This window comes from Cucurbitaria berberidis, assembly GCF_010015615.1.
Source record: "Cucurbitaria berberidis CBS 394.84 unplaced genomic scaffold K460scaffold_3, whole genome shotgun sequence".
Lineage (NCBI taxonomy): Eukaryota > Fungi > Ascomycota > Dothideomycetes > Pleosporales > Cucurbitariaceae > Cucurbitaria > Cucurbitaria berberidis.
The window spans coordinates 3,793,098-3,815,662 of NW_024468937.1; the positions used below are offsets into that span (position 1 = coordinate 3,793,098).

At 51.6% G+C, this 22,565-nt stretch overlaps 14 protein-coding genes across 14 annotated transcripts; 8 read left to right on the top strand and 6 right to left on the bottom strand.

Moving 5' to 3' along the window:
• Positions 1-244: 244 nt before the first annotated feature.
• Positions 245-1,452, bottom strand: K460DRAFT_395447 (proteasome subunit alpha type-3; the record flags this gene model as incomplete). The annotated part of the gene is made up of 5 exons (XM_040936046.1): positions 1,321-1,452; positions 1,203-1,268; positions 993-1,151; positions 614-940; positions 245-562 (listed from the first exon to the last, which is right to left on the bottom strand). The coding sequence occupies exons 1-5, from the start codon at positions 1,321-1,323 to the stop codon at positions 245-247; spliced, it is 873 nt and encodes a 290-aa protein (XP_040788463.1). The 5' UTR covers positions 1,324-1,452.
• A 132-nt stretch (positions 1,453-1,584) lies between these two features.
• K460DRAFT_377237 (uncharacterized protein) lies at positions 1,585-2,223 on the top strand (the record flags this gene model as incomplete). The annotated part of the gene is made up of 1 exon (XM_040934952.1): positions 1,585-2,223. One exon carries the CDS (start codon positions 1,585-1,587, stop codon positions 2,221-2,223), a length of 639 nt encoding a protein of 212 aa, XP_040788464.1.
• Positions 2,224-2,667: 444 nt separating this feature from the next.
• Positions 2,668-3,710, bottom strand: K460DRAFT_377238 (uncharacterized protein; the record flags this gene model as incomplete). The annotated part of the gene is made up of 2 exons (XM_040934953.1): positions 2,668-3,564; positions 3,615-3,710. 2 exons carry the CDS (start codon positions 3,708-3,710, stop codon positions 2,668-2,670), a joined length of 993 nt encoding a protein of 330 aa, XP_040788465.1.
• A 293-nt stretch (positions 3,711-4,003) lies between these two features.
• Positions 4,004-4,782, top strand: K460DRAFT_117069 (uncharacterized protein). Its single transcript, XM_040926596.1, has 2 exons — positions 4,004-4,703; positions 4,753-4,782. The coding sequence occupies exon 1, from the start codon at positions 4,124-4,126 to the stop codon at positions 4,574-4,576; it is 453 nt and encodes a 150-aa protein (XP_040788466.1). The 5' UTR covers positions 4,004-4,123; the 3' UTR covers positions 4,577-4,703; positions 4,753-4,782.
• Positions 4,447-5,650, top strand: K460DRAFT_312827 (proteasome subunit beta type-3). The gene is made up of 4 exons (XM_040930231.1): positions 4,447-4,703; positions 4,753-4,767; positions 4,821-5,276; positions 5,333-5,650. The coding sequence occupies exons 1-4, from the start codon at positions 4,701-4,703 to the stop codon at positions 5,474-5,476; spliced, it is 618 nt and encodes a 205-aa protein (XP_040788467.1). The 5' UTR covers positions 4,447-4,700; the 3' UTR covers positions 5,477-5,650.
• Positions 5,651-6,028: 378 nt separating this feature from the next.
• K460DRAFT_355651 (pre-mRNA-splicing ATP-dependent RNA helicase PRP28) lies at positions 6,029-8,326 on the top strand (the record flags this gene model as incomplete). The annotated part of the gene is made up of 1 exon (XM_040931893.1): positions 6,029-8,326. The coding sequence occupies one exon, from the start codon at positions 6,029-6,031 to the stop codon at positions 8,324-8,326; it is 2,298 nt and encodes a 765-aa protein (XP_040788468.1).
• A 1,616-nt stretch (positions 8,327-9,942) lies between these two features.
• On the top strand, positions 9,943-11,037 carry K460DRAFT_117097 (PEBP-like protein). Its single transcript, XM_040926597.1, has 3 exons — positions 9,943-10,334; positions 10,391-10,462; positions 10,512-11,037. Exons 1-3 carry the CDS (start codon positions 10,181-10,183, stop codon positions 10,868-10,870), a joined length of 585 nt encoding a protein of 194 aa, XP_040788469.1. The 5' UTR covers positions 9,943-10,180; the 3' UTR covers positions 10,871-11,037.
• Positions 11,038-11,326: 289 nt separating this feature from the next.
• On the top strand, positions 11,327-12,314 carry K460DRAFT_338639 (uncharacterized protein; the record flags this gene model as incomplete). The annotated part of the gene is made up of 3 exons (XM_040931056.1): positions 11,327-11,774; positions 11,826-12,181; positions 12,247-12,314. Exons 1-3 carry the CDS (start codon positions 11,650-11,652, stop codon positions 12,312-12,314), a joined length of 549 nt encoding a protein of 182 aa, XP_040788470.1. The 5' UTR covers positions 11,327-11,649.
• Positions 12,315-12,535: 221 nt separating this feature from the next.
• K460DRAFT_338640 (PCI-domain-containing protein) lies at positions 12,536-14,153 on the top strand. The gene is made up of 2 exons (XM_040931057.1): positions 12,536-12,840; positions 12,897-14,153. The coding sequence occupies exons 1-2, from the start codon at positions 12,624-12,626 to the stop codon at positions 13,991-13,993; spliced, it is 1,314 nt and encodes a 437-aa protein (XP_040788471.1). The 5' UTR covers positions 12,536-12,623; the 3' UTR covers positions 13,994-14,153.
• On the bottom strand, positions 14,054-15,519 carry K460DRAFT_366751 (UMP-CMP kinase-like protein). The gene is made up of 3 exons (XM_040933444.1): positions 14,765-15,519; positions 14,130-14,663; positions 14,054-14,074 (listed from the first exon to the last, which is right to left on the bottom strand). The coding sequence occupies exons 1-2, from the start codon at positions 15,102-15,104 to the stop codon at positions 14,323-14,325; spliced, it is 681 nt and encodes a 226-aa protein (XP_040788472.1). The 5' UTR covers positions 15,105-15,519; the 3' UTR covers positions 14,054-14,074; positions 14,130-14,322.
• Positions 15,174-15,614, bottom strand: K460DRAFT_430863 (uncharacterized protein; the record flags this gene model as incomplete). The annotated part of the gene is made up of 1 exon (XM_040938330.1): positions 15,174-15,614. Exon 1 carries the CDS (start codon positions 15,498-15,500, stop codon positions 15,174-15,176), a length of 327 nt encoding a protein of 108 aa, XP_040788473.1. The 5' UTR covers positions 15,501-15,614.
• Positions 15,615-15,649: 35 nt separating this feature from the next.
• On the top strand, positions 15,650-17,024 carry K460DRAFT_366752 (uncharacterized protein). The gene is made up of 3 exons (XM_040933445.1): positions 15,650-15,791; positions 15,838-16,918; positions 16,978-17,024. Exon 2 carries the CDS (start codon positions 15,851-15,853, stop codon positions 16,850-16,852), a length of 1,002 nt encoding a protein of 333 aa, XP_040788474.1. The 5' UTR covers positions 15,650-15,791; positions 15,838-15,850; the 3' UTR covers positions 16,853-16,918; positions 16,978-17,024.
• A 165-nt stretch (positions 17,025-17,189) lies between these two features.
• K460DRAFT_338648 (uncharacterized protein) lies at positions 17,190-19,517 on the bottom strand. Its single transcript, XM_040931058.1, has 2 exons — positions 18,851-19,517; positions 17,190-18,790 (listed from the first exon to the last, which is right to left on the bottom strand). The coding sequence occupies exons 1-2, from the start codon at positions 19,378-19,380 to the stop codon at positions 17,356-17,358; spliced, it is 1,965 nt and encodes a 654-aa protein (XP_040788475.1). The 5' UTR covers positions 19,381-19,517; the 3' UTR covers positions 17,190-17,355.
• Positions 19,518-19,629: 112 nt separating this feature from the next.
• On the bottom strand, positions 19,630-22,336 carry K460DRAFT_366754 (uncharacterized protein). Its single transcript, XM_040933446.1, has one exon. It carries the CDS (start codon positions 22,060-22,062, stop codon positions 19,807-19,809), a length of 2,256 nt encoding a protein of 751 aa, XP_040788476.1. The 5' UTR covers positions 22,063-22,336; the 3' UTR covers positions 19,630-19,806.
• Between the last annotated feature and the right edge of the window lie 229 nt (positions 22,337-22,565).

Here is a 22,565-nt window from a genome sequence, read left to right on the forward strand (position 1 = left end):
GATTGGATGACGCGCTAGTGGGGCGAATGTACCAACATCGTCATGACGCAGTTTAAAGGCTACTCTGCCTGCCTAAACGACAAATGCGATGTAAGAGAAGATAAGAATCTTCGATAGGCCCTTAGCAATACTTAGAAAGCTTGACGTCGAAATGATTTTCATTCGTGAGTGAGCTCAAGAGCCGTTCATAATCGTGTAAGCCTATCTATGTAGCGCCAGACGCTCAGTATGATACACAGGCTGTCTACTCTTGCATCTTCTCCTCCTCCTCATCGTCGTCATCGTCACCCTCTAGCGACTTCTTTGCCAGCTTTTCAGCCTCTTCCCTGATCTCCTTTGGTACCTCCTCGTGCCTGCCCTTGGTGGGGCCGGCTAGATTGCTAATCCAGGTCATCTCCAGCTCGAACTCCTTGTCCTTGTTGTCATCATGTGCGACGTAGATGATGCGTGCTGCCTCCTTGACACCTTCTTCGAGGGATAGTTCACCTTCGGCGAGGTTTAGCTTTTCGAGTTCTGACTTGGCGATTTGTCGGCCTTTGCCTGTCGCTGCGCCGTAGTAGCCCTATGCTGCCGTTAGTCTCACGTGCAGAACCGCTTTAGAGTTTTTACATACCCAGTATAGACCGCTCGGCTCAATCATGTACAATGATGGGCCACCGTGCTTCGCACCCTCCTTCTTGCCTCCAGAGCCAACCTTGGGTCCTGAGCCGACTTGTGCATCAACCGGTAGCTCGGCCTCCGAATCCCATCCAGCGATGATGGCTGTTATGCCAAACGGTCGCACGCTCGAGTAAAGAGTATATGCCTGAGCGTAGCTTCCCATGCGATCGGCGAGGGACGATGAGGGGATAGGTGCCTTGTAAAGCTGCCGCCACTGCGCTGCCTCATCGCGGGCTCGTGATACGAAGTGGCGACCATCGGGTAGAAGACCTGAGGAGACCTAAAGTATTGCTGTCAGCTAGTGGGCGAGAGATGCCCGCGGTTCGACTCACTATGCCTATGTTCCTGTCCACTGTTGCTATCCGCTTGTTCGCCCCCGGCTTCAGCAACTTGCTGGAGATGAGCTTCTCGAGGGCCAGCACGACACCATCTTTGCACTTGATTCCAACAGCTGTGCCACCATTCTCTACCGCCTTTACTGCATACTCGACCTATAAAATGTAAGTTGTGGCTCCCCCAAAATTTGAAGATCCATGTCGTACTTGGAAGTTTCGGCCATCGGGTGAGAAGACGGAGTTGGACAGGTCATAGCCTGTACCTATCGAAGTCTATGCAGGCTGTCAGTCTAGACTTTGCACAAATATAGTCGCTGAGGCTCACCATTTTGATTGCGGGACAAACAGTGAGAGGTAGGTTCTGCGATTACAAGTCGGCGATAGTGCAGAGAAAGGTGTCCGGTCGTAAAGCAAGCAAAGCGGAGGGGTGGGCGTTGAGCTTGGTGGTGCTGTCAATACACTTACTAGGTAACGACAGCTACGCGGTCGAGCTCCGATCGACGAATATGGACCGTGCACTCTTGGCATTACTTTTGACATTGGAGAACATCTTGAACATCTTCATTCCCAATTCGCATCCCCTGCAACTATGAGCGCCCAACAGAGTCTAGAGATAGCGAAATCGCTACCCCCGCGGTTGATACGCTTCTTCCAACGCTACCCACCACCAGCACTCTTCCCAAATCTCGGATCTTCACTCTCGGCCGCATCACCAGCGACACCACCATCTTCCGCGACGGAGACGATATCGACAATACCACTTAGTGACGCCAATGTCCCGATAAGCGAAACCTCAGACCCTATTTCAATTCCTTCGACCGCGCCTTCCAACTCATCCATCCCACCAGAAGCACACGACCATCCCTACCCCAACCCCTTCCTCCCCAGCAAAAACTTTACAACGGGACGTTGGCACTCACCCGTTTACGGTCTGCGCAAACAAGCAGATCTAGTGAAGCTCGCGGATCAACACGGTGTAGTGGATCTTTTGCCGTGGACGATCAAGAAGCCCGGTGAAAAGGAACGACGAAGAATAGAGAAGGGATTAATGGTGAAGGGAACGGGCGAGGGTCAGAAGGTCAAGGGAAAGCTGTGGGAGAGGACGCTGAAGGGACGATTGGAAATGCGGAGACAGGCCATGTTGAATATGCCTGCTTTGATACAAGAGTGGAAACAAAAAGGACATGGTCGTGGATGGAAGAAGTGGCCAAGCGGGAAGGCGAAATAAGAGCTCTGAGTACCTATGGACTCTTGATGTTCATGCGCTGTGTATATCTACGTGTGTGGAGTGTCAGCATATTAAAGTGGAGTTTGGGCCTGAAGCATTTGCGCTGTATAGTATGTCATAGAGCATATCTTTGATTCGTGTGTACTTGAAGCCTTCAAGGGGGGCTTCAACGAATCGATTGTGATCTATGAGCAAGCCAGAATCTCTGTTGGGTATTCGACCAAACCTAAGCCTTCTATGCAAACTCCAAATCCATTCCTGCGACGATGCTCCAATGCCTCCGCTGCTTCTCTCAGCTTCAATAAGGGAAAAAGAAACGCATATATGCCGCCAAATCCACAAAACCATTCCCTTCCAGACTGCGATCCCTGAGTCAAAACACAACCGTGAACACCTAGGTATCCATACTTGAAAGTCGCTCAACTGACATGCTACTCCCGTTAACTACATGACCATCTCTTCATCACCATGCATCGGCTGAAACCCGTTCTCTCTAGCGTAAGCGTACGCCCCGTAGTTGTTCTCCATGTCCAAGATACTACCAACATTCTTCTGCCACAGTCCGTTATTGCCAGCAGAGTTATACACTGGGTCTGTTGCCTGGTTGTATTTGTTGCTCTCTTTCAAAGGGTTCTCTGCTGGACGTGCAGAGTCTTCATACTCCCGCCTGGCCATCATCTCATACCCCGAAGCCATGTATGGCTCTGCGTGCTGCGCGATGGGTGATGTGCTGCCCACACCCATACTTTGTTCTAGCTGCTGCTCGTGTTGCTTAATATGCTCCTGCTGTGCAGACTCTTGATTTCTCTCGTATCTCAGCTTAGCCATAGTCTCTTCTTGTGCCAGGCTTGTTGGCGGCCAGTCATAGAGTTGGCGTGACATATTGTAGTCTGTACCTGATGGATAGCCTTGACGACCTTGTGGAGGCGAGATACGCCACAGCTCAAGCAGTCGTAAGCGTTGATCATCGTCTGCATTTTGGAAAAGGTCAATTTGGGAGGGGAAAAGCAGGGATGGGTCGATGCTGTTGCGCATGAGGACGGCAGCTAGGTCTGACGAATCGATGTGCGTCTTGACCGGTGGTTCGGAAACGCTACGGGAAGATATAACGTGATGAGTGTGAGTATAGTGTTGAGAGGCGTAGATGATCTGTTTGGGGGCCTCTGCTTGCTCTTGCTGTTGCGCAGGTTGTTCCTGTACTTGAGGTTGCGGTACTTGCTGAGGCGGGGCTTGGGCAAGGTTCATGTGGGCTGAGAACAGCTGCGTGAGTTCGTCTTGCTGCATGTTTGCGTCTTCTTCTGCCTTTGCTCGAACGTTGATGCCAGTTGATATGGAGCCGCACTATGACGTAACCGTCAGTACATTACCATGTTGGAGACGTAGGATCTTACGTGTGAGCAAGATATATTCTGAGAGAAGACCGAAGGACTGTAGGGAACAGGCGTATTGTAAGTGCAGTGACAATAGTGAACTAGTATAGGCTGCATCCTAGTCTGGATGATCGGGTATCAACAAGAAGCTGGCGAGTATGAAACCACCGATTTCAAGAGGCAAGAGACGCTGTGTGTTAGTCGAAGAGGTAAGTACTGCTCGAGGCACAGTGATCGGACAGCCGGACCAGCTCAAACACTGCTGCGTCACGCCTGGTGGTGGTGTTGATATTGGATCGCGATCTCGGCACGTGCGTTGGGCGCTGACCAGTAGGGACGTCCACGATCAAGGCGCCTTTGTGCGGATGCTGGCAGGGTGGTCAGAAACAAATCGATAGAGGCGTTGTAGAGTAGAGCGAACACAAGCGATAGAGCAAAAGTCAGTTGCGGGAGAATAGCAGCAGGTGGCGTGGTTGGGGTTCCCTTATGTATTCTCAAGTGTAGTGTAGCGCGGTGTTGGTCGATGGGTCATGCGTGATGGCGGGATGATTTTGATAATTTTTGTCGCCCACTACCAGTTGGTGACGGACGTGAAACAGAAATTGGCCCGGCTAGCACGCGGACAGCCAATGAATAGTTTCTGCTGCCTGCAAATCGTGGTCGATGATGGTCGAACAACTCATCAATCCTGTAATGGGCGGAGACGCCTACGAACCGTACTCATGCACCATTGGAGCGCGTGCGGGGCAGATCAAGTCGAGATTGAGATGCGCAACATGCACTCGAAATCCTCGCAAGCTGCCGTCCTTCAGCTTGTGCCAATCCGAAGAGCCGTAAAGCATAGCGGGTTCTCAAGGGCTGTCATGTTTGCTTTGGGGCCAGGAGTGTGCATATGCGAATGCCTCAAATCGATGCAGCCTTGGCGCGCTACTGGGGCCGGCAGGGGTCTGAAGCTCGTAGGTAACCAGAGCTACGCGGCGTAAGGCAAGCTCCACCACGACATCGCCATCTACACGACTCTCTTGTCTATCTTCTGCGTCCGACGTGTGCTTGCTTCTATAGAGTAGGGTTAGCTACAATAGAGCCTCCTTTCGCACATTCACAGCCATGGTAAGCTCCCCGCCATCAGGACCTATGTGCACAACTAACAGCAACACAGTCGTCACCCTTCTCAATAAGTACGGCCACACCCTCCCTCACCTCGTTCATCCCGCATCTAATATCTGTATAGACGGCGGCGCCTGCGTAGCCATGGTGGGCAAAGACTGCGTAGCCATAGCCTGCGATCTCCGTCTCGGCATGCAAGCCCTCACCGTCTCCAACAACTTCCCCAAGATCTTCCAGTACGGCGACGTATTCCTGGGCCTCACGGGTCTCGCCACCGACGTCGCCACCGTGTCCGACCTGTTCCGCTACAAAGTCAACATGTACCGTCTGCGGGAGGAGCGCAACATCGCGCCCCAAACCATGGCGAATCTCGTGAGCTCCTCGCTGTATGAGAAGCGCTTTGGACCGTACTTTATCAGCCCAGTAATTGCCGGCATCAACCAGACGAGTGGAAAGCCGTTCATCTGCGGATTTGACTCGATTGGGTGCATCGACTTTGCCAAGGACTTTATTGTTAGTGGGACAGCAAGTGATCAGTTGTTTGGTACTTGCGAAGGACTGTGGGAGCCAGATCTGGTATGTCGAATTCTCCGCGGGCTCGGAGGAGAGAAATAGGCTAATATGTACAACAGGGCCCAGAAGACCTCTTCGAGACCATCTCACAAGCGCTGCTCAACGCTGTCGACCGAGACGCACTGTCAGGTTGGGGAGCGCACGTCTACATCATCGAGAAGGACAAGGTAACCAAGCGGTTACTGAAGGGCAGGCAAGACTGAGCGGACCGATGGCATGCGGTGGCGCTATGGAATACAACAACCGTGGAGCACGAGACCAAGCCAAGGGTCCGCTTCAAGGCTGACATGATGAATATGATTACGGGATGACATCTGAAAGGCATCTGTATCAATTAGATATGCCTATTCCACCAACGGCGGACAAGGTGGACGGATAATGATAGCTCTAAATATAAACATCAACCTTCCATTGTGGTTAGAAAAGTGATGTCTGCTCAAACTTGATCATTTGTAATCAAACAGTCGCGAAGCCTTGCGCGAGTTTGTTATCTAGGTGGTCTTGAGCATAATCTTTCGGTCCAACGAACTGAGGACGCTAGTATCTTAGAAAGTGTGGTATCCATGGATCGATCAGTGGAACGCCCTCACGTGAGGAGGTGTTGCCTTAGCGTCGCCCCAACTTAACTTTCCGTCGCGCTCCCGCCTCGAAGTCAACTTGACCGACCACATTGAATACCGAGCTTGGTGCACTGTTTCGAGCAGCTCTAAACCACTGCCGCTCCATCCCACCGGCCAAGGCCCGCGAGAAATATCATGGCCGCAAGACCTCCCCCGCCGCCTCCTCCGCGCGAGGATACCATTCCACCTCCGCCGCCGAGTTTAGATGCTCCCCCGCCGCCCCCTCCCCCACCAGAAGATGAGGAGTTGGGACCTTCGCTAGGACAGCCAAAGAAGCAAAAGAAGGGGTGGGCGTCGCAGAAGAAACAACCGCCAAGTATCGACGACATATTGAAAGCGAAGCGCGAGCAAGAAGCTGCAGCTGCTAAGCCAAAGTTTCTCTCCAAAGCGGAGCGAGAAAGGATCGCGCTCGAGAAGCGCCAGAAGGAAGTGGATGAAATTCAAAGGAGGAGACAAGCTTCTAATAGCACCACGAATAGAGTGTCGCAAAACGGCCATGCATTTTCAAACGGAGCCTCGCAAAGCGGGCAAGCACGCTCAAACGGAAGCCAATACGATGCACCTTCGATTCCTACCGGGCCCCGGTCTATGCGCCCCGAACCCCCCACGGGACCATCACATACACGACAAGAACGACGGAATCATGACATGGCACCGCCGCCGGTTCCTGACAAGAAGTCGGGCAAGCGGCCGCAGGCGGACGATACAGAAGCTGCTTTGATTAGACAAAGATACATGGGCGCCGGGCAAAGTCAATCCACATTTTCAGCAAAGAAGAAGCGGAAGCGGACTACAGAGAAAAAGTTCAACTTCGAATGGAACGAAGAGGAGGATACAAGCTTCGATTACAACCCCATCTATCAGCAAAGGGCGGAGGCAAACTTCTTCGGACGCGGCAGACTTGGTGGTTTTACAGAGGAAATCACCGACGCCGGCAATCAGAAATTCATCGAGGCTATGATTGAACGGGATCCTGAGTCAGGACGAGCACGGGCAGAACAAATCCTGGAAATGGAGAGGAGACGGAAAGAGGAGGGCGGTCGGGCACAGCTGGACAAGCACTGGAGTGAGAAGAAATTGGAGCACATGCGCGAGCGCGACTGGCGCATTTTCAAAGAAGACTTCAATATCGCAACCAAGGGAGGTGCGATACCGAACCCTATGCGCAATTGGCAGGAGGCAGGACTTCCAGACAAGTTAATGCGCATCGTTGATCAGGCTGGCTACACGGAGCCCTCAGCAATTCAGCGCGCTGCCATTCCTATCGCCCTCCAGTGTCGCGACCTTATCGGTGTCGCTGTTACGGGTTCAGGTAAGACGGCTGCCTTCATCCTGCCACTGCTCGTTTACATCTCGCAACTCCCTCCACTCAGCGCCTCGAATCGCCACGATGGTCCTTATGCTCTCGTTCTCGCACCGACTCGCGAGTTGGCACAACAGATTGAGGTAGAAGCGAGGAAGTTTGCTGCCCCTCTTGGCTTCAATTCAGCTGTCATAGTCGGTGGTCACTCGATTGAAGAGCAGTCGTTCCAGATGCGTGATGGAGCAGAGATAATCATCGCAACGCCCGGTCGTCTAGTCGACTGCATCGAGCGTCGTGTTCTAGTTCTCAGCCAATGTACTTATGTTATCATGGACGAAGCCGATCGCATGATCGACATGGGTTTCGAAGAACCCGTCAACAAGATTCTCGACGCACTTCCCGTTAACAACGAGAAGCCCGACAACGAACTTGCTGAAGATCCCAACGCCATGAAGCGAGGAATGTACAGACAGACCATGATGTACACAGCTACGATGCCCACAGCCCTCGAACGAATCGCACGGAAGTACTTACGTAGGCCCGCTATTGTCACGATTGGTAACGCTGGTGAAGCCGTCGAAACCGTCGAGCAGCGCGTCGAGCACATCCAAGGAGAAGAAAGGCGCAAGAAGCGCCTCCAGGAAATTCTGAACTCTGGAGACTTTGCGCCGCCGATCATCGTGTTTGTCAATATCAAGCGCAACTGCGATGCCATTGCGCGAGATATCAAACACATGGGCTTCTCCTCTGTCACTCTGCACGGTTCGAAGACCCAGGAACAGCGAGAGGCGGCTCTTGCCTCGCTCAAAGAAGGTCGTACAGATGTCCTCGTTGCTACCGATTTGGCTGGTCGTGGTATCGATATTACGGACGTTTCGTTGGTCGTCAATTTCAATATGGCGACAAGTATCGAAAGTTACACTCACAGAATTGGTCGTACAGGTCGTGCGGGCAAGAGCGGTATTGCAATTACGTTCTGGGGCAACGAGGATGCGGACGTGTTGTACGACCTCAAGCAGATGCTCACGAAGAGCCAGATCAGCAAGGTGCCGGAGGATCTGAGGAAACACGAAGCTGCTCAACAGAAGGGTAAAAAGCGGGGAGAAGTAATGGGGAAGAATATCACATAAGAAGGGGGGCAAAGACCGTGCTAGGCCAATGCCATGCAGAGTCACTTTGAGGTCTATGGAAGTAGTTATGATATTGTACAAGTTATGGCGTAGGTGGTCGAGAGCTTTTGATACCAATTCGGAAACTGATCTATCCCGACTTGAAACCCACGTTTACTTCTTCGACGCCATCATATTATCAGACTACTCTTACCGCTGTGGGCGCCTCTAGACCTTCCCTTTTTCCCCTCCTCTTCCCCGCCATCTCAAAGATATCCTTCTCCGACCTGACAGAGCAGGGTCCACCTCATTCGATCCACCTCCGCGTTGGGGGCAGTCCCATGGTTCTAATTGAAATTTTTGAACTGCAGGGACAATCACCCTCTCAAAACAAGGGGGGACGTACCATGGACACCACAGCTTGATCTTGAGTACATTTTTAAAAAGCATTTAAGTAGGCAAGACTTTCAAGGACCAGATTAGCTTGAAACGAGGACAAGGCTTAGAGTCACCCATTAACTAAGTGGCGGCTATCGTAATTAAATACTAGGAAGCGAGTCACAGAGTATCTTGGTTACGAACAAAAGAAAGCTGACTCTCGCTAGAACATAACGTGTTCAGCATTCCCACCAAAGGGAACTCCGTTGGTTAGATTCATATCAATTATCCAATTCCCAGTATAGGTATACGGGGGCCCACTTGAAGATCTTCTTTTGGAGAAGGCTGATCTACTAGCGAGTAACATTGTACGTTATCGGCGATAGCACTTCGACGGCATAAAAAACAGGTCGAGGACAGGTTCAATGGGCGGTTTGAAGCAAAATGCAAGAGAAAAATGCCAAAAACATACAACAGCGGGGATTCGCCAGTGGTCACCCACCTGACTACTAATCCGCCGGTATTCTGCTTAAGTACCGCTGAGCGAACGGGAAGCGCTGAATTCAGAATCCTATGGTCGTATGTGGAAGATAGGTGCTTTGTTGCGGTATATATACTAACTTTGATGGCTCCACGTAATCGTCCCTTCACCCTAAGTGTTGAACAATGCAACGCCATAACTGGAAACGCATAAGTCTACCACCACGGCAGATTCACCCGATCAAACAGTATTGAATGCCTTTGAATGGTCGATTTTGCGTTGTGTACTGAGCAATCGGGGAGTGTTGGGTGATAGTTATGAGCATGCGCTACCAAGGGGAGATAGTGAACAGGGGTTCACAGACCGGGACGTGTCGCATATCGAGTGAGCTCAGAAACTTTAGTCAATAATGTTTCGAATGGACTAGGCGCTGTACATTGGCTATATTAGTGTGCTGCGACCGAAATCGCTTGGAACTCGTGAGCACCACCGCTATAGCACACAATTTGCGCAACTGCCGATGACACATTCCGCTCCACATTGCCAATGACCTATTCTAAAGAGGCCCTGTAGTCTCCTGGATGGCACATGTTGCAAGGGCTATGAGCGAACACTAGCCTTAAGTTGTTTTCAGGTCACTGTCTTCTGAGAGCGCCTAGGTGGTTAAAAACCACCCAAAGCTCGTCTGAAGCTCCAGAAAGAACATTCCATCGTCCCAGGTGCCGAAAGGGTTATTCTACTATTTTGCGGGGCTGGCAGGGGTACGAATTAAGATGCCTTTCAGCCTGGAACACGTTAAATTCATCGACCCTAGTGCCTCATCTATTGCATCTCTAAGCACCATAATGCTTCTTGGCCTCGATCCAGTTGCCCGTCAAGCACTTACAGAGAGGATAATAGCAGCAATATGGCGCAAACCCGGGATGAAGTGGGTTTTGTATAACATTGCAGTGGACCTGAAAGTCGACTTCTCACTCCCGGATCCCTCGTTATTGTGAATATTCGAAGCCACCAAGATGAAGTTCACTGCCGCTCTTTCGTCGCTGTTGCTGGCCGCGCCAGCCTTCGCGCAAACCACTCCTCCGGGTTTCACGCCTGTCGCAAACCAGATACTGGACATATACTATGGAACGCAGTATATCACCCCTGGACTCGTTGTCAAGAAGTCGGGTAAGTGATGCGGTGTCTAAAACATTGGGATTAGCAGACATGCTGATAATGGCTAGTGACCCAAAAGGCCCCAGTAATCGGCGTTGCCAACGGTACGCTCACTGGCAAGTATCTGCTTGCGATGATTGGTAAGACAAAGAAATCATGTAGTAGAGAATTTCGACTGACCTGATGCAGATATCGATGGCTCTCAAGGTGGCAAGACAACCACCGTCTTGCACGCCCTCTTACAGGATTATACACCCTCCGGCACCACACAGAATGGCACCGCGGTTCTAACCACCAAGGCAACCGGACCTTCTTCCTACTTTGGCCCCGCGCCCCCGGCGGGCCAACCTCCTACGCATAGATACGTATTCTTGCTGCACGAGCAGCCCGCTAACTTCGCTGTCCCGGCTGCGCATAAGCAGGCAGTGTCAAGTCGCTTTGCAATTGACTGGCCCAAGTTTATCACAGATGCTGGTCTATCAGCACCGCTGTATGGAAACTATCTGCAGGTGAAGAGTGGAGACAATACCAAGAGGTGGGTTGCTTGAAGACGAAATTCGAGTCGGGAAAGGGCATAAGAGAGAATGGTGCATAAGACATTGTACATAAGATGGCTGCGATGCGATCAATGTGACTTATTTGTTTGCACTTGTGATCAATGCTGTAAAAGTGGCTTGTTGTGACTGTGAAATGCTGATACTGAACTTCCGTGTTCAACTTCTGGTAGGTTTCCGATACTGGTTCCTGTCCTTGCGGCGGGGAGAGTCTTGCCAAATTACTTCCATTGTAGCGGTAACAAGGCCAGAAATTGAAACTACGCGAAAGTACGGAGTACTGTCCTTGAGGCATAAAAATGCTCCTGTCGGCTGTCGGCAGATTTCGTAGATGGGTCAGGGTTATATCTGTGACACGCCATAACTATAATGTTAGCGATCAACAGTCTCTCAATTGCGGCAAAATCCCACTTCTCCAGTAGCAAACCACTATGTTTAATACTCTGGCGTACCGGTACTCAAACATATTGACCTCTGTAGCAGTCATGTCGAAGTCTTCCTTTCGCAATGCACCTTATACAGCTATTTGAAGCAGAAACGCGCGTTGGTGAATCTGTCTATAGTAGGACCAACAAAGACCCTGGCGAATAAATGAGCTCCGGTAGATGTGCGAGACTGCGCTGTATCGGAGAGTGAATGCATCAGGTGTAATGATTGCATTGGATACTGACTGAGATATAAAGACGGATGTTCTCTTAGGAGAAGCGATGTTGATAACTCTTCGGTTCCTTGTTGATCTAGTAGAGTGAACGTTGTATTAAAAGTTCGAGACAATGAAGTCGAGCATCTTTGGCGCCGCCTTTTTTTGCAGCGTGGCATCATCCTGGCCACTGCTTCCTTGGATCCAGTCTGCTCCGCCAGCGCCTGGTACTCAATTTTACCAATTACAGGCCAAGTCGTAAGTCCTATGCCTTTCCCCTAGACATTCAGTACTGAAGGGTCGAACTAGGTCCGCTGCTACAGTCGCCAATCAATGGGTCACTCTTACCGCTGCCTCAGGCAGCTATACTCTGGCCGCTGCTCAAACCGCTGCCACCAAATTCTTCGTCACTAAATGGAATGCAACCAACACCTACGCCTTCCACAACGCCGACGACACGCGCCAACTCGCTCTCCGTGGTCCCGACGGCACACTTCTCTATCTTGTGGATGTGACAAACCCGCGCTCGGACACTATCCCCGGAGGTCAGCTGATGGAGTGGGCAACGTTTACCATGGATAATAACGTCTTGGGCGTGAGTGATGGGAGCACGTTGAAGAATAGGACGTTTGCTGCTGTTGGGAACCAGTTGGCGCTCTATGACGGTGAGTTGAAGAAAGCATCTGCCAAAGTGTTCTAAGAGAAGATGCTAACGAGACACTTCGTATAGGAGTCAGTAACACGACGCAGAGCGTCACGCCGGTTACTCTCAATCTAGTTAGAAGTGGATCAGGGTAGCGAGATGGGCGGTCCTGGAGCGTCTTGGAGATGGCCATAGAATCTGATCGTGATGATTGCCTCCTGCAATGGTTGTTGCTCTTGAGTGCTTTAAAAAAAAGTAACATTCATTGATATGCGCGATCTTCGAAGTAGTGAATATGCCTTGGCGAATAGTGTCCGTGCGTATCGATTATGGAAATTTGAACACCGAAATTCTTGGCATCCCACCACGGAAAGCGCATCCCATTGACAACGCCCACAGACAAGCCCCGCACAGCGTCCTCCGCCTTTGCGCTCCTCCAGGCCTATTCATACGCGACAATTACCATGGCAGGCCCCAAGAACACGCTCCTGATCGAAGGCAGCTTCGAGGAGCTTACCGACGAGTTCGCACAATACATCGACAGCCTCAAAAAATCCGCTGGCGACGAGAGCTCCAACCTCCAGGGCGAGAGCGCGGACCTGCTGAAGGAGAATAAGAAAGATGAGGTACTCAAGAAGCTGGTCGTGGGCAGCCAGGCGCTGAACCAGGCGCCAGAGAAGGGTAGGCCTTGTATTCCAGTCGTGCAAGCAACGACGGGCTAACAGTGTGGGCAACAGAGTTCATAGCGGCATACAACCTCCTCATCCACCTCGTAAACCAGTCGCCCAATGTTTCCATGTTCCTGCCCAAGATCTGCCAGAACCTGAGCGCACCCATCTCCTCGTCTCCCCAGAACGGCGGCGGTCTTGCCCTTTCCATTCTCAGCACAATCTTCAACACCACTTTGGCGAACAGTGAAGTGCGATACCACGTGCTACTCGCTATCCTCCGAGTCATTCGCGCCACCTCAAACTTTGAGACGCTGCGACCGCAGCTGAAGCAGCTGGATACCTGGCTAGAGGCGTGGGAGACGGAGGAGGAAGATTCTCGCAAGCTATACCTCGCCATCAGCGACGTCGCAGCAGACGCAGGCGAGGACGAGCAGGCATACACATACCTCCTTCGCGCCCTCCGAACCTTCCCCTCGGAGGAAGCTTCCTCCCCAGAAGCCCGCGAGCTCTCCCTTCGCGCCCTCAAGTCCGCCCTCACACACCCAACCCACTTCGACTTCCAGGACCTCACCGACCTCGATTCGATCCAGGCCATCCGCAACTCCGACCCTGTTCACTTCCAGCTTCTTGAGATCTTCAACTCCGATCTCCTAGACGACTACAACGACTTCAAGGATGAGCACGATGGATGGATCGAGGAGTCTGGTTTCGATGGTGCGGCGCTGAACCGCAAGATGCGTCTCCTCACACTCGCCTCCATGGCTGCGTCAGCAGGCCAAACACGCTCGCTCCCTTACGACAAAATCGCAAAAGCGCTACAAGTGCCCTCCGAAGACGTGGAGATGTGGGTCATCGACGTAATTCGTGCTGGTCTCGTAGAAGGCAAACTCAGCCAGCTGAACCAGACGTTCTTAATTCACCGCTCAACGTACCGCGTCTTTGGTGATAACCAGTGGCGGGAGGTTGCCTCGCGGTTGGATCTGTGGCGGAACAGCCTCCAGGGTGTGTTGCAAGTTGTGCAACAGGAGAAGCAGAGGTTCCTACAGGAGAAGGAGGACGAGGCGAACAAGGCGGATCAAAAGGCTGATATGGCAAGTAGGTTTGGGAACCGGGGTGGTCAGAGGAAGCAGCAGCCTAGGGCTATTGATGACGATTTAGAGTAGATATGTAGGCGAGGAGTACAAATGGCGGATTTTGTTTGCTTCTACAAAACGTAGGGACGGAGCTGATGCATTCACGGTTTTCTAAGGTTAATGAACAGCGGCCCTCGTGCTGCAGGATAGAAAATGCGACACATACCTTAATTTCATGTGCTTTGAGAGGATTTACTTGATATGACAGATGCTAGAACAAAGATCAGCAGAAAGAAATCCGTTGCTGCGTGAGATTTCTGTGTATCACCGAAGCCATATCGTCTATCATATATGCTACTCTATCTAATGTGTACGCTCAAAGAGCCATCGCCTGCTTTGCCGCCTCTACCTTCGCGCTCTTAAGCAGTCTTTACGAACTTGATCGTAATGGGCTCCACACCCCTCTCCCTGAACTTCGCCTGCACATCCCTATACACCTCCTCTGGGCTTCTCTCTGCACTGACCTTCACAACCCTGTTCTGGCTCTCAAACTCGTTCACGACAGGCATGCTAGTTTCAACGAAAACGCGGAAGCGCTTTTTAATCGACTCGAGGTTATCGTCCGAACGGCCGGATGTCTCGCCGCGCTGTAGCAAGCGTTTCTCCATGACGGCTTCGGAGCAGTCAAAGAAAAGGGTGAATTTTGAAGGGACGACGGTGCGCTCGAAGGCATGGGCTTGGTCGAGTTTACGGGGAAAGCCTACATATCAGATACATTAGCAATCTGGCCCCCAATCTCAAAATAATGACGGAAGGTGTAGGTGGGGTGAGGTGGGGTATCAAGGGGACACGAAAACGTACCGTCAATCAAGAACAGCTTCTTCCAGGCTTCGCCCTCAGCTTCTATCTGTGCCTTCATAGCGTTCTCGAGCAACTGAATCGTGACTTCCATGGGCACAATGATACCCTCCTTGATGTTCGACTTGATCATCTCGCCAAACTCGCTACCAGGGCGGTCCTGCTCCTCACGCAGCAAGTCGCCGGCGGAAAGGTGCTTGAATCCATAGTCTGAAACGAGCTTCTGGCATTGCGTGCCTTTTCCTGCACCGGGGCCGCCGAGCACGAAAATGACCGTGACCTCCGAGGCGGACCAGAGGGGCGAGGTGCGCGTTGTTGCGCCGAGCTTCTCAATTGCTGGCATCTTTGCGTTTCTTTCGAGTTATCTGCTTTCAAATCGCTATACAGGTCCTTTGCGTGACGTTGCAATGGCCTAATGGGGGTGCGATGGCTGCACAGTTCCCTTTCCACTCGGCGAGTGTCCTTGTACTGGTCCCTTGGGCTGATATCCTTCTCCCTTTCGCTGATCCACAATCTTCTTGAATAAGAAGCTGCCTGTTGCGAAGATCAGGATGATCGGCCAAACTTTGAGGGGCGACTTGGAGGGGGACGAGGAGATGTGAGTGGGGGGTTCGTTGGGGCCTGTGGGTTCGCCTGGTTGGCGGAGGCGGGAGCTAAGTTGAGACGAGGAGCTAAAGCTACGAAAGTTGCGAAAGAAGGGGGTTTGATATGGACGGAGCCTGGTGAGTGAAGAGGACATGGTGGTGATAGGAGCTGGGCGGTATGACGATGCACGAAGGGTGTTGTGCAGCGGCTCTTTTCGCTAGCGTGGGGCTAGCGGCGTTGGTTACACATACGGGCATAGCTATCGGTCACACTCACCTTCCTCATCTTGTCGAGAAGAATAGAAGACAGTCTAACAAATGCTGCTGCCTGATATCGGCCTGCACTTGACTCGCTCTCGTTTAATCACTTCGCTAATCACAGGGTCATTAACCACAATTACGAGTCTCTGACTATCACGGTCGATCATCTTCGTCCTCTACCACTAGTTGGTCTCTCTAACAGAGTTACAAACACCAGCTTATTTGCACTAGGGATTCATTCGTTATGGCCACCAACGCCTGTCTGTTCTCGCGCTTGAGGCCTGGAAAGCTTTCCACCAAGAAGGTCCATGGCTTCCTCGCGTTGCCCGGAGAGGTCAGAAACATAACCTATAAGTACTACTTTCGATCAGACGTCCGCTGCGAATTTGCCGCCAAAGGGTGTCACTTCACGCAATTTAAGAGACGTTTGGTGAAGTTGCGGTCGAACTTGGTGCACATGAACGATCACAGCACGAAGCAGGAGAAAGAGCGTCCCATCACTATCCGTGTCTCGAGGAAATTGGGAAAATACAACATCGTCCGAGGTCTCCAAACTAACTGGCTTGCCTCAGTTTACGCCCTCAACCTCGTTTGCAAACTGATACACGTGGAGACCTTAGCCTTCCTCTACAGTAACACCGTCTTTGTCTTTGAATCTCCTAGGCGTATCACCAATTTCCTGGAAATCGTCTCAAAACCAAATCTGGAGAACATCACCAAGTTGCAGCTGCATTATGCAACTTATGGAGCTCCAAATCACCTCGACGACACCATATGGCAAGACAAACACACCAAGACTTGGACGCGAGCGTGCAATACTGCCTCAAAGAAGCTTTCCTGCTTGCGGGAACTAGAGATCTGGATCAAGGTTAATCACAGCCCTCTTCGCTTCAACCTCCGTGAGAACTGGGTCAAGCCTTTACTTCAATTCCGCCGATTAACGTGCACATCAAAGTTGGGCGATGGTAGCACAACTTCCGATCCGCCCACCGCCCACCAGAAGAAACTTGAGATCGTCAACGTCCACATTCGAACGCGCTGGTCTGAGAACCCCTTGGCTGCTTTTGATTATAACAAGGAGCTGGCTAGGGCAAGTTCAGACCTGCATGTAGTATTCGGTCGGGCTGTAAGCCTCGCCATACTCGGCGCCAAAGAGGACCACGCGATGGCCGACTTTAACACTGCATGGCGAGAAACGCACCAAGCCTGGCAGTATCACCTTGGCTATGGAAAGATCGATTGGTGAGCAGCTCGGGGGACGTGAGATGCAGGGAAGGATATCGAGAGCGGTTTCTACATATGAGTAAATTAGGTATTGGGCGTATTTCCGAGACTAATTTTGGGACTATGCTTGCTTACACAACCCCAAAGGGCGGCAAAGGAATCTGATAACCGACGTGGATACTGAGAAGACCTGCACTTAGGGCTCAACGGAATGGGTTTTGAAGAAGCAAAATGTCGGCCCTTGTATGTCAATATTTAAGGTAGGGAAAAAGTCAATTACACTGGCCTTGGGCGCAAGATGAACAGTGAGAAAACGGCATCCTGAAGTCACCACAATATCTAGCACATAGCAAGTTCCCCGAATATACTCTAGTTACGACGACATGGGCTTGCGGATGGTACGAAATTCTTCTTTTACGGCATCAACACCTTTCTGTAATCGCTGTATGATGCAACCCAGCAATGCCAAATTAAATACTCGTTTCTATATATTTATCTATAGCACATCTACAGACTCCACAGTATTCAAGTACGTCCAGGTGGTATCCCGCCCCACGTCCCGTTGGGCCACCAAGTCCCCGCTCTAGTGAAGTCACTGTAGCTTACACTGCCAAACGGCAGAGATTTGACAAATCCAAACCTAAAGTACTCCGGCGCCTCAAGGGCCTGTCTTCTCCACGTAAAGCTCCCGTTGCCGACTTGATTGAATCCTCTCGATCTCTCTACATCGTTGACTAAAACACTGACACCTTCGTACCCGCGCAGTAAGCCTTCCCACATAAATGTGATGTTGGTATCGTTTATGATAGGCTCGAGGATAGAGGGAATGCCAGAGCCGAGCTGTGCATCGCCCCGTAAAGCAGCAGCGGTTTGTAGAATGGGATCGAAGCCCCAGCGCGCGATTCCATTTACAAACAGGCCGACTAAGATGCCTTGACAAAGGAGACTGGCGCGCGTCTGCAGCGCTGTGCCGGGTAGAAGGAGTAGGGCGATGATATAGTGATGGATTCTCAGGCTGAGTTTCGGCATCGCAGCGAGGATACCCAGACTGATACCTAGCGTAGCGTACAATGCCAAGTAACGTGGTAGTCGTCCTTCGTTGCGAAAACACCAAGCCTGATACAGCACCACAGCAAAAAGCACGAGAACTATGATAACAAGAGCTGTGATGGCACCAGGCTGTTGGCGTATATCATGGCCCGTCAATCGCTGAATTGGAATCTTGTCAAAGGTGTAGTTACCTAATGCACCGGTCCAGGCTCCTCCAATCCACAGCACGGTCTTCTCAACGTGAGCTTTACAACCCCTCAGCGTTTTGCGGACACTGAAACGATAGAAGAGGGCGGCGACGAAAGCTGCAGGCAGGAAGCGGCCAAGCGTGGTAGAAGCTAGAGATGGGTAATTGATGTACGAAGGGGGATCGGAGGCCATGGAAACCTGGAAGAAAAGGATAGTAAAGATGGGAGCAAAGAAGGTCGCAGGACTAGATGTAAAGAGGCCGAATAAGGCCGTAAATATGGTGGACAGTATGAGTAGGTTCCATCTTGGGTCCCGGCATTGGTCTGAGGCGTTGATAATGGCTGAAGTTTGGTTGAAGGTAAAAGACAAGGGGAATCTTGAGTCAAAACCCAAACTTGAAATGCCATTCCGTGATGTTGCGCCGAAGTTGCTCTTCTCTCCAAGTGCGGATAGGACACCACAGCCTCCGTTCCCATTGCTTACCACGCCCGCGTGGATCGCCGCACCGCATATGAAAGAGTCAGCTCGGTATACCAGCTGATTATTCGCCGAGACGTCAGGTGTCCCTCCTACAACAAGTGACCGGTAGTTTATCCTTTCAGCGCCAATAGCTCGTGGATTGAGGACTCGCGCGCTCAGGCAGCCGGCGGGGCATTTGAAAGCGAAGGAGGAGTTGAAGAGGCAATTGCGGCCGTCAAGACCACAAGATTGCGGGGAGGGCCTGTCATGAATCAGTCAGTCAAACTTCGCCCTCAAGTTCATAAGTTGCGGAGGAATTTACCATAGTGAAGAAACACAGCCCAGCGACACGGGTGCCCCAACGCCTCCAAAGTTTGAAGGCAGACTGTAATCGCTAAGAATAACACCAAATAGTATGATCCAAAGTATGCAGGAAATGGCATATATGCAAATGCGCAACCACTTCGGGAGCCGCGCAAGGAGCCTCACAGGGAACGTCTGCCAACGCTCGAAGAACGGGGCAATGCGGTATGTCCTCGGTGGCTGTGGTCCTCTAATCCAATTCACCATCTTATTTCCATAACGAGCGACCGGCGCAGGTATCTTGTCTCCAACACTTCTCCTCCAGCGCGAACCAAACATTGACCGATGACGAGGACGCGCATCCTCAATCTCTAAACTCCGTCGAGCATTCGGCGTCGCTGCTTTGGACCCTGAGTCGTCCGGCGTCGATGACGAAGATCCACTCGGTGTTATCCTGTCATGGTCGTGTGTGCCATGCTCGACGTCGAGGTCTACCGGGGCCGTAGTAGTGTTGCGGGCGATGTTCGATGGGATATCGTGTGCGGCCATGCTGGGGCATGAACCGAGCGAAGAGGCGGTAATGGGAATTATCTATATACAAGTCTCATGGCGCGAATAGGTCTAGCACTATATACGAAGAAGTGATACTTGTGCAATCAGCAACGAATGGTACGCAATCATCATCGATGTCTGGGGTGACGATCAGGGTCCACTCTGCCAAGCTGGGGAGTGTCCCAGCAGGGGTTCTTCATCACAGCGCAGCTACAACACCAATGATGAATCCTAAGCATATCCCCACTGGCATGAACAGGATGTTGAGTACAGAGTTCGCGTAACATAGCAGAGCACCAATATAAATTGTGTAAGGAGCTATGATCTAAAAATTCATGACATACTTGAAGTAGTTTTAGGGTATAACAGCAGACCCTAGGGTATCATACACTCCGCCCAGTACGCCGAACGCTCGGTGCATGCTTACGGCAGGAGCTTGGTCTCATCTTCGTGCCTCACACGGTACTTAGCTAGTGGTATCGGCACCTCACCACTGTACCCAACCTCGCCCTGCGCCCGCTCAAGCTTCTTCGTCACCTTGCCCACGAGCCTCGCAATCCATCGATCATTAGCCATGGCATGCACAGTACTATGTCCCGCCTTCCGCATTCCCACCATTGTCTTGTTACTCGCTTCCTTGAACCCCGAGTCTACCTTCCGCAGGAACGACTTGAAGGACTTATCTTCATTGCCATTGAGTGTGGTTTGAGTGTTGTCCGTGTTATTCGTGTTATTCGTGTTGAACGAGGCAAGACTACTCACCTCGCTGTCAGATGCGGTTGTGCTGACGCGTTTGAGTTCGCGCAGGACCTTTGCTTCCTCGAAATCTTTATCAGATTCAATGACTTTGGTTGCTTTGACGATTGCGGCGACGAAGTTGAGTAGGTCCTGGTGGAATTGCGCAGGGAGGTGTGCGTGCGCAGAGATGTGCATGCTCGCTTCATCTCTCTTAAGCTTTTCTAACTCTTTTCGGCCTTGCACTTCTTTTGGTGTGCCTTCTGCCTCGGCAATCGCTTGCTCCATCTCCATGATGTCGTAGTCGCTCGGCTTTTCGGGGAAGATGTGCTCGTGGTGCGGGAAAAGGAAGGTCGGTACCGTAAGGATTGCGTCTGCACCTCCTAGCCTTACGACCTGTTGGAGTTCGACTGCGTCGGGGAGAGTTCTGTACGCCATGACATCTGACATTTTGAAGTGGCACTTGATATTGTAAAGAGTACTGAGCGGGAAATTGGCACTGCTTTCGATGGGTCCTAACTCGACCGCGAAGTTTGCATCTGAGCACCAGGATGAGATGCGCGATTCCAGTCTGCGGATCTCGGCATCTGACGTTGAATAGTGCTTGAAGAGGTACTGTCGCATCAGGCTTACAAACCATTTGCCTGAGCCGGCAGCTGTTATCGACTTGAATTTGACGGGATGAAAGTAGCAAATGGGAGTGAGCATCAGCCGGTACAGGAAAGGAAGTCGATGGAGGAACTTTTTAACGTTTGGATGCGATGTCTTGCGAAGTGTGGAGACCCTGATCGACCTTGAAGGGGGATGTGGTATTGACGGTTGGCCATGGATTTGCGTACACACGGCGGCTCGCAAATCGTCCATGTTTTCGAGGTCAAGATGGCCACTCTTCTCATTTCCCTCGTCATCGGAAGCAGCATCTTTCAGTGCTTGCGCGGCTTTTCGAAGAGATATCTTTGCATTTGTGATTGCACTTGTGTCTTCGATGTGCTTAACGAGCTCCTGATATTTAGCGTTCGCGTCCTTCTCATCCGGCGATACTTTCTTGACAGACGCAAATGCAGACTTTGCATCCCCGGCTTCTTTTGGCGTTTCCCCAGCGGTCATGTTTCGGAGCATTGCTGTGGGGCGGCCATCCGCACCACCCTTATGTGCAACAGAAGCAGCTCTCAGGATTGCAGTGTTGGTAACGATGACTGAATCATCATCGTCCGGCTCGGGTTTGCCATAAGCAACGTCGCCAAAAGTGACTTCCCAATCTCCACCCTTGACATTGGCATAGACGTCATCAACAGTAATCTCTCGGAAAAGAGGCACAACGACCTTGTCAACTTGTATAGCCAGCTCGATATCGTCTGCCAGCTTTATCCCAGCTTCAATGCCATGGGCGACGAGAGTTAATGTCGAGAGTGACAGCGTAACGCCACGGATGACGAACAGGCCTTTGACCTCGGTGTCGATCTCCAGCGCGGGTAGATCGAAGAAGGCGATCTGATCATTGATGAAGTGTAGGTCGCGTAGAAAAGTCTTCCTCAATGTACGCCTAGCAAGACGGGCAGGCGCATCGAATTGAAACAGACAGGCAACCAGTATTGTAGGCCAGCAAGCGGCCCAAAATACCCAGTAGAGAAGCCAGGATGTAGAGCACACAGCGTAGACAAGGTTAACTGTAGCGAAGATAGTCCAGAGGGGAACAAACGGCAGTATGCGGTAGCCATATGCCTCGCCGAGGAGGAGTATGTATACCAATATCGGTGCCCCAGAGACAGCCCACCGCAACGGCCAGGACAATGACAGGGCTGCGATTGTGGTACCAGCAAGGAAGGCGTGGGGCACAACTCTGCCTTTTAGCTCGCGCTCAGGCGTGGGTGTGATAACCGGCTCATGCTGAACTGGTTTCCGCTTGAGCACAGCGGGCGGATCTCGCCTGACGGGCGAGTCCATGTCGTCCAGCATATAGTTTGGACTTGGAGAGAGCGAACGGAAGAGTAATTAGAGAGAAATGGCAGTCATGGCGAGTACTGAGGTATTGTAGGTCAAGAATTGTCGCGTGTGCCACACAACTAGCGGCCAGAACGGATGTGGTCATTCACAAGTTTCATCGCTGTGACGTCACGGCCCGATCAGGCCCATGCCGCACCCAAAAGAGACAGAATGGCGTTCTAGATCCCGTACACAAACGCGGGACAACGGCTTAGGCTATCGGTCAAGAGACACGTTTGAGAGGGTGTGAGGACTTGTATGCGCTGCCGACTCTACGACCTGGTTAACAAGGCTCCCATGAAGGCAAACGATGACGTAAGGCGGAGTCGCCCCGTGGTCAGTCAGTCGCCAGTTCTTGCCCACCTATTACACAGCAACACCTCCAGGCATAAGACAGGTTCTCTTATCGGACGCATGGATCGAGTTCAATACGACTATATTGATACCAGCTTGATTTGCTTTAA

Excerpts from the sequence above, each read along its gene's own strand:
- K460DRAFT_117069 (XM_040926596.1), top strand. The coding sequence starts at position 4,124 with ATGCGTGATGGCGGGATGATTTTGATAATTTTTGTCGCCCACTACCAG.
- K460DRAFT_312827 (XM_040930231.1), top strand. Across the intron at positions 5,277-5,332 it reads GACTGTGGGAGCCAGATCTG|GGCCCAGAAGACCTCTTCGA; the intron begins GTATGTCGAATT and ends TATGTACAACAG.
- K460DRAFT_117097 (XM_040926597.1), top strand. The coding sequence starts at position 10,181 with ATGAAGTTCACTGCCGCTCTTTCGTCGCTGTTGCTGGCCGCGCCAGCC. Across the intron at positions 10,335-10,390 it reads ACTCGTTGTCAAGAAGTCGG|TGACCCAAAAGGCCCCAGTA; the intron begins GTAAGTGATGCG and ends GATAATGGCTAG. Across the intron at positions 10,463-10,511 it reads GTATCTGCTTGCGATGATTG|ATATCGATGGCTCTCAAGGT; the intron begins GTAAGACAAAGA and ends GACCTGATGCAG.
- K460DRAFT_338640 (XM_040931057.1), top strand. The coding sequence starts at position 12,624 with ATGGCAGGCCCCAAGAACACGCTCCTGATCGAAGGCAGCTTCGAGGAG. Across the intron at positions 12,841-12,896 it reads GAACCAGGCGCCAGAGAAGG|AGTTCATAGCGGCATACAAC; the intron begins GTAGGCCTTGTA and ends TGTGGGCAACAG.
- K460DRAFT_366751 (XM_040933444.1), bottom strand. The coding sequence starts at position 15,104 with ATGCCAGCAATTGAGAAGCTCGGCGCAACAACGCGCACCTCGCCCCTC. Across the intron at positions 14,664-14,764 it reads GAAGCTGTTCTTGATTGACG|GCTTTCCCCGTAAACTCGAC; the intron begins GTACGTTTTCGT and ends TCTGATATGTAG.
- K460DRAFT_366752 (XM_040933445.1), top strand. The coding sequence starts at position 15,851 with ATGGCCACCAACGCCTGTCTGTTCTCGCGCTTGAGGCCTGGAAAGCTT.
- K460DRAFT_338648 (XM_040931058.1), bottom strand. The coding sequence starts at position 19,380 with ATGGCCGCACACGATATCCCATCGAACATCGCCCGCAACACTACTACG. Across the intron at positions 18,791-18,850 it reads GGCTGTGTTTCTTCACTATG|GCCCTCCCCGCAATCTTGTG; the intron begins GTAAATTCCTCC and ends GATTCATGACAG.
- K460DRAFT_366754 (XM_040933446.1), bottom strand. The coding sequence starts at position 22,062 with ATGGACTCGCCCGTCAGGCGAGATCCGCCCGCTGTGCTCAAGCGGAAA.